The 7,970-nt window shown below is 40.0% G+C and overlaps 1 protein-coding gene across 1 annotated transcript; it reads left to right on the top strand.

The window, feature by feature from the left end:
* Positions 1 to 736: 736 nt before the first annotated feature.
* On the top strand, positions 737 to 6,280 carry A4gnt (alpha-1,4-N-acetylglucosaminyltransferase). Its single transcript, XM_010625602.1, has 2 exons — positions 737 to 1,144; positions 5,681 to 6,280. Exons 1-2 carry the CDS (start codon positions 737 to 739, stop codon positions 6,278 to 6,280), a joined length of 1,008 nt encoding a protein of 335 aa, XP_010623904.1.
* The last annotated feature ends 1,690 nt before the right edge of the window (positions 6,281 to 7,970 follow it).

The following is a 7,970-nucleotide window of genomic DNA, read 5'->3' as shown; positions in this document are numbered from 1 at the left end:
AACAGTGACATCTATATGATATTTTTGATATTGAACTATGTTTAAAATACTTTATATTAAGTAAGATGATTACTATATGTTCTGGCAGACATCATTTATCAGATTAAATTGCTTTTGGTGGTTTTCCTTTGTCTGAAACGAGGATCGAACACAGTACCTTGTGCTTGTGAGGTAGGCACAGTGCCACTGAGCTGAATCTCCAGCCCCCCCCCTTTTTTGAGACAGGTTCTTTCTATATATGTAGTTCAGGCTGGCCTTGAACTCACTATGTAGGCAGACTGGCCTCTAACTCAGAGCAATCCTCCTGCCTCAGCCGCCTGAGTGCTGGGATTATAGGCGTGCATCACCAAGCCTGGCAAAAAGGTTTTCTTATACTTTAAAAAAACATCATGAATAGGTGTCAAATTTTATTCCATTTTTTTTGTATCTATTGAGCAAAAGTGATATAATTTTTCTTCTGTATTCTTCTAAGACAATTCATTCATTAGTAGTTTTTGTATTAATGAATTATTTTTCCTATATTGAAACATCCTTAAATCTAAGATAACCCTAATTAGTTATGATAAATTTTTGTTTTTAGTACTGTTGGACTTAATCATATTTCATTTAGGATTTCTCTCCTCAGTTCATAAGTAGTATTCTTACATTATTTTTTGTGTGCTATTTCTATCAAGCTCTGATTGTGAATTTTAATGAACTGTGTTGATTAAAGGAAACTTGGGAGACAGCAGTGGACATGTTGAAGGAACTCCAGTTATCTTTGTCTGTGGTCCTGCTACTGGCCTGTGGCTTCCTTTACCAGCTCACCTTGAGGTCCCACTGCCTCTTCTGCCTGCCTTTCTCCAAGTCCCAGCAGGGGCCAGATGCCCTCTTGAGCCAGGGACATAGCATTGTGTTTCTAGAGACTTCGGAGAGACTGGAGCCACCGCCACTGGTTTCCTGTGCTGTGGAGTCTGCGGCCAAGATTTATCCTGAGCAGCCCGTGATCTTCTTCATGAAAGGTCTCAAAAACTCCACACAGCTGCCCTCCAACTCCAGCTACCCAGCCTTCTCCCTCCTCTCAGCAATAGACAACGTTTTCTTCTTTCCTTTGGATATGAACAGGCTGTTTGAAAACACACCCTTGTTTTCATGGTACACTCACGTAAGTGTTCAGGGAAACTTAAGAGAACAGTGTTGGGAGGAACCAACAACAGACCCACAGAAAATTAGTCCAGCCTACTTCCTGTATAGATGGGAAAACTGGGGCTAAGGACTCAAGGCAGAGCTGGGACTAGCACCCAGGTCCTCTAACTCTTTCTACCTCCTTGAAGCCTTATTTAGGTGAACAAATGAGACTTAAATTATATTTGGGCTGGTGTCTTGCTTCTAGCTTTTAGGATTTAGCTTAATTTGGAGGCTATTCTTAAACTGGATGAATTTTTAAAATATCTTTTCCAGATGTGTGGGATAGTTATTTGTCATTGTAGTTTTAAACTCATGTATATTAAACTGTTTTTGTACCTTAGGCAGAAACCAGGCACTATTTAGCATGAAAATGATGTAAGTAGAAAATTCACAAAGGATCAGTGGAATGGTACTGTTGAGATTGGGGTGTATTAAAATATGACTGAGAAATTTCCAGAGCTCTTAGGAATTTTGTAATCCTCATCTTAGCAGCATAGCATAATAAGAAAATAATATTTCTCCCACTATCAAGTAATACTTAACTTATAATGCAGTCATTCAATGATTTCACTAAGTAGGTTTTATGATTCTTTATCTGACATTTTATGATGACTATAATAGGGGATGAAAACCCCCTACACATTAAAATGTCACTATAATGACTTTGACTTTAATAACTACTACCAACAACTTTTAGAAAGGTTTACAATTATAGTAAGTATTTGAGCATGATTGGATTAGAAATGAATTTAGTGATAAGAACATTAATTTTATAAAGTTATTTTTCAAATTAAAAAATAATTTAAGATTTAACATTAATACTATTTTCTTGCCACATATAGTCCTATCTAAATCCTCATCATAGGCTAAACCAAATGTTAGGGAACTTTTTTTCCTATAAAGGGTCAGCTAGTAAATATTTTAGTCTTTGTGGGCCAAGCAGCAAAGTATAAGGTTATTATTTAGGTTCTTGTGTTAATTTCTTAGGGCTTCCCTAACAACTTGGTGGCTTAAAACAACAGAAATTGGTGACATGAAACAACAGAAATTTCTCCTCTCAGTTCTGCAGGGCAGGAGCCCCACATTAGCTTCTCTGGGTTGATACCAAGCCATGGGCAAGACCATACTCCCTGCAGACCCTGGGGGTGGCTTGCTTCTTACAAGCTTTTGGTAGCCATGGACACTCCTGGACCTGTAGCCCATCCTTCCAGGCTCTGCCTCCATCTCCAAATCCTCCCTTTTATCTCTGTGTATAAAATATCCCCCACTTCTCTCTTTAAAGCACATTTATGATTTTTAAGGATGTATCAGGATGATCCAGGATAATCTCTGCATCTCAAGGTTTTTAATTTAATCACATCTGCAAAGATTCCTTCTCCGCACAAGTTAACATTACAGGTTCCAGGAACTGGGACCCAATATCATCTGGTGTCCATTTTTTTTTCCTCCTGTACAATTCATATAAAAAGAGAGAAAATTCCCTCATTACCCTGGGCTCTGGCTGTGCTCTCATGCAGGTCTGGGAATATCTGCACCCAGTTGCTGTCAGTCAGAGACATTTTCTGGACTAGATTGTGTACCTCAGGGTAGTGGTCTAGTGGGTCAAGCAGTTAGGGGTGGGGCTTAGGGCAGCCTCTGTGATTAATTTCACTCTGGATCCCAGTGGCTTTTAGATCCCAAAGTGCTCATCTGTTCTTCTGATGAGCCTGGAAATGTCAAATTGGGACTTGTTAGGAGACTGTGGAGCAGTTTCAGTGGATTGAATTTCTATTTGCTAGGTCTTGGCAGCTGCCAACAGCAGGGTTCTTGGCAAGTAGCTGACAGGCCAGGGAGGCAGGTTGTGGGAGTGGAGGGGACATAACCAGCTAGGTCTTCACAGCCTCCCTCCTTCAGGACTATACCAGTACTTTCCATACTTCAGTTAGACTAACACTATCTAAACAGTGTTTTGTTCCTTGGAAAAAGAAATCCCTAATCACATTATTTGGGAAGATGGTGCATATGACATCCTTTTCTCACAGACAATTCATGGCTCTTTATGGTTCTGAATGAAATAAACTTTAACTTGATTCAATTCATTACTTCCTAAACTTATTTGAGCATGGAACCTTCTTCCAGTGTGACACAAAAATAATTTATTGGAATTTAATGTTCCATGGAACACAGCTTGAGTTGCTCTGAGCTGCTCCTAAATTTTATAGGTCAGGCTTTAGGTGTAGGGTGGACCCTGAGATTCAGAGCCCCAAGTGCCTGTTCCATCTCAGCCTTTATGGTACTATACTAGGTTGTGTATCCACAGCATTCACACCATGATACCTTCAGTGCACTGGGCTATGGCATGTTCTGCCCCATTTAGGTTATCATTGAATAGCAAGGGGCACCTGTTAGGAAGATCAAAAGGGGCATCACTTGCTAATGACCACTGAGTTTGCCACACTGATCTGGGCAATTGTAGCCCCTGAAGATACCCAGGGATGAGTACTGTGGGCATTAGGTGGGGATGGGCAACTGTCCTCTGAGGAGATGGTACCCCAAACCTCTTTCTCATCTTCAATCCTATTGGAGCTCTGTGTTTCAGACTGATGTTTGTTCTAATGCTCCTCTGGGTCTGCGTGACTTTTAGAATCCTGACACGCATCTTGTTCATACTCTCTGCTCTGGAGGACAGAAGTCCCACACTAGTTTCATGAGCCAATACCAGTGTATCGAAAGGATCACATTCCCCACATTCCCAGCAGAGACTCCAGGCAAGAATCATTCCTTGCCTTCCCCTGAATGTCTATACTTCTAATTTTTCACTTGAAAAAATAAGAACAGTCATTAACCTATCTTTGAGAATTTATGTAAATTACAAAGAACTTGGGACCAAGTTATTGCTATTTATGAGGTCTTCAACAATTAAAAATAGTATGGTTTTTTAATAACTTGTGAAGATTTCTGGAGAGTTCTAGTTGACATACTCTCATTTGACTTTATAGCAGAACTTTAAAAGAATGCCTATTTTTTGTCAAAAGCCAAGGGTGATTGTATACTTCTTTAATCAACATTTAAATTAAAAAATATATTTTATTTTTTTGTACTTGAGATCTTAGCATTCTTTATAAGAACACTGATATTTATACTGATTTATTTTTATTCCTTTAAAGGCCATTTTGTTTTCCTTGCTTTTTATTTTATTTTTTTCTCTTTTTTGAGACAAGGTCTTGCTTTGTAGTGCGGGCTGGCCTTGAACTCACTATGTAGCCCTGCCTGACCTTGAACTCATGGCAGTCCTTCTGCCTTAGCCTCTTGAGTTCTGGCATTACTGTTTTGCTCACATTTCTTTCCCAACCCACACTGAATCCATCAGCAAAGACTGATCAGCTTTATTTGCTACATGTACCCAGAATCTGACCACTTCTTTCACCACATTGTCACCCCGGACCAAGTCATCACGAATCCTGCCTGGATTATTTCACAGCCTTCTTATTTGCTTCTTTGCCTCTGTCCTTGTCATCTCGCTCCTGCCCCAGATTCTTTCCCACGTAACAGCCAACGTGACCTTTGAAAACTAATTCATATTGCTCTTTTCTTCTAAACTTTTCACATCATTTTAAAGTTTCTCCTTCTTCATCCTTACCCTTCTCTGTTTTTATCATTTGCCTTTCTCCCTTCTCTATTCTGTGTCTGCCACACAGCCATTGTGCTTCTGCCTCAGGGCCCTTGCACTTGCTGTTTCTTCTACTAGATGAGATATGGCCACGGTTCTCCCACCCACTTCATTCAAGTTTCTGCTGGAACCTAATGTAATATTGTGCTCCATCCTGCCCCTTTATATATATCCTATCATGAAGCTTTAAAAAAAATCATAGCCTTTATCAACAAAGTATACATTTGTTCGTTGTCTGTTTCCTCCTTATAGGAATTTTTGCATATTTGTTTACTGCCATATTCTTAGCAGCTTTAACAAAGCTTGGCACATAATAAGTAGCTCCTCGAGGAATATTATTAAAGCAATTAATGAACAAATAAAGGCATGCATTACATGGATTTAAGATTTTCTTTTACCAATTCCTCAACTAGCACACATATTGATTTTTCCCCTAATTTCCTAGTTTATTTTTTATTTCAATTTTCAGCATTTTTGAGGACTTTCTTTGGTTCTTTATTCACTATTTCATATTTTTGGTTAATGTACACCCACAATGAAAAACGACTCATACAGTTCATTGTGCAATTCCTGCTGGATTTATTCTTTAACTTTCTACTAGTTTAATTAAAAAATTAATGAAATCTTTTTCAAAAGCTGCTAAAATCTTTCCACTGAAACTAATCCCTGAAACTTTTTAATTAAAGGAAAGTTGGAGGTTGGGATGGAGGTTAGTTGGGAAACTTTGTGAAATAGAACTTGTGGCCAAATAGGTTTTTGGAAAGCTGGGTTGCTTCACCCCTCCCCAGGTAGTCTGGGCCTGGCCTGCTGGCCCACTCCCCTGTCTCCTCACCGCTTGGGGCTGATTTGTACCTGCTTCCTCAGATCAACAGCAAGGTAGAGAGACACTGGCTCCATGTCAGCTCCGACGCATGTCGTCTGGCCATCATCTGGAAATACGGTGGCGTCTACATGGACACTGATATCATCTCCATCAGACCCATCCCCGAAGAAAACTTTTTGGCCGCACAGGCTTCTCAGGTCTCCAGTAATGGGGTGTTTGGGTTCTTACCCCGTCACCCCTTCTTGTGGGAATGTATGGAAAATTTTGTCGAACACTATAACTCACACATTTGGGGTAATCAAGGTCCCCGTTTGATAACGAGGATGTTGAGGGTGTGGTGTAAACTTGGAAACTTCCAAGAGCTCAGTGACCTCAGGTGTCAGAACATTTCCTTCCTACATCCTCACAGATTTTATCCCATTTCCTACTCAAAGTGGAGGCGCTACTATGAAGTTTGGGACCCAGAACCAAACTTCAATGACTCTTATGCCCTGCATCTATGGAATCACATGAACCAGGGGAGGAGGACTGTGATTAAAGGAAGCAACACCCTGGTGGAAAATCTCTATCGCAAGTACTGTCCAACAACTTACAGGCACCTGGTTCAAGGCCCAAAAGTGTCAGTGACCAGGTCCAGGTAACAAAAAGCCAACGCTGAGTTGCCGCTGCTATGTGAAACTTAGCTTCCTGGACTTCCATACTCTCACTGATCTTCACTGTCTCCAGAGGTTTGTGGCTTACCCTTAAGTCAGGATTAGCTTTCCCTATCTATAATAGAACCAGCCCAAATAATAGTGGCTGTGTGGCAGACACAGAATAGAGAAGGGAGAAAGGCAAATGATGAAAACAGAGAAGGGTGTTTATTTCTCTTTTATAAAAAAGAAGTCTGAAGGCAAGCAATTCAGGGCAGGTATGGTAATAGTGGTCCCCTGAGACCTAGGCTTATATCTTTCTACCTGTCAGTCTAAGTGCCCATAGCCCATGGCCCATGTATGTGCTGGACCACCAGCCCATTGTGTCTGCATTTCAGGCAGTAGGATGAAGAGAGGAAGAAGAGGATACCCTTTTTATTTTATAAAGACTTTTTGCAAGAACCAAATGCGTGCAAGTATTAATTGGTCTGCCATCTCCTGGGCCAGAATGTAGCTGCAAGAACGACTAGGTATGGGAATAATGCAGCTAACACTTTGGCTATATGTTCTAGTCAATACTGTAAGATTGTGTCTAGAACTTGTTAGAGCATGAGGAAAAAAAGAGACTTGATTTCCAGTCTTGTTTTTGACATTTGCATTAGTCCATTTTCTCTTGCTATAAAGAAAAACATGAAAATGGATAATTTATAGGGAAAAGAGGTTAATTTTACTTGTAGTTTTGGGACCTGGAAGTCAAACTTCAGGTGGCTCCATAGGTCTGGTCTCTGGCAAGGACTTCCTGGAGGATGGCATCACAGTAGCATGGGCACATGGTGAGACAGGAAACCAGAGTGGCTCAGAGACAGGCTTCCTCCTTTCATAACAATTCACTCCTGCAGGAACTAAGAGGGGACCTATGAGAATTACAGTTAATCTTAATTGCTAGACACTTGTCCCTAGGATGTTCCTTTCCCCACCTTAGTGCCATTCTTTATACTACCCCTTTCCAATACACAGATTTGCCATGGCTTATAAAGCAAATTACAAATATAAACTATTTAAAACTTCTACCCCTTTTTTTTAGAGTCATATAAAAATTTACCTCCTTTATTTTGAAACATTATGTTTTATACCCCCCCACATATATATTTAATTTTGTAATTAAAAAGTAAAAAATAATTTTCCTCCTTTTTCAAAAGGTATGGAATATTAATACTCATCAGCCAAGATTTTCTAGAACTTTCCTTTTGGTAGTTTGCTTTATGGGAAACAATTCAGATTTTTCTCCAAATATAAAAGTATGATGACTTATTAAAGTACACTTGACCAATTCCTTTTATTCTAAGATTTTTCACTTTGAGAATCATCTTTTTTATAGTTTTATTACAAGACATATCTCCTGCCACAGGCTTATTTATTGCTCTGGAATTTCTGACACCCAAGTCAGATTCTGAGGCCTCCCCCATACCCCATGACTGAGCTCTGGGTTGTGTCCCTGGAAGGTCTGCTGGTTCTCAGCTCTCCACAGGTGAAGCTTACTAGGGTTAGACTGCTCAGGCAAGTAGGGTCACAGATGCTGACTGCATTCAGGTAACATTCCAGACTGCTAGGGTTTAGAAGGGCCCGAGTAGAAATATTCACGTTTCAAAACATAATGAAGTGTCTTGTGATGAGACCAGATAGGTTAATCTATGTGTCA

Source organism: Fukomys damarensis, unplaced genomic scaffold (genome assembly GCF_012274545.1).
Source record: "Fukomys damarensis isolate Sample0158 unplaced genomic scaffold, DMR_v1.0_HiC HiC_scaffold_37, whole genome shotgun sequence".
NCBI classification, from domain to species: domain Eukaryota; kingdom Metazoa; phylum Chordata; class Mammalia; order Rodentia; family Bathyergidae; genus Fukomys; species Fukomys damarensis.
Note: the sequence above shows the minus strand (reverse complement) of the source record. Positions and strands in the feature narration are given on the sequence as shown.

What these genes read in the sequence shown, in the direction of transcription:
- A4gnt (XM_010625602.1), top strand. Translation starts at nt 737, where the DNA reads ATGTTGAAGGAACTCCAGTTATCTTTGTCTGTGGTCCTGCTACTGGCC. An exon ending in TGTTTTCATGGTACACTCAC is followed by an intron (nt 1,145 to 5,680) that starts GTAAGTGTTCAG and finishes CTGCTTCCTCAG; the next exon opens with ATCAACAGCAAGGTAGAGAG.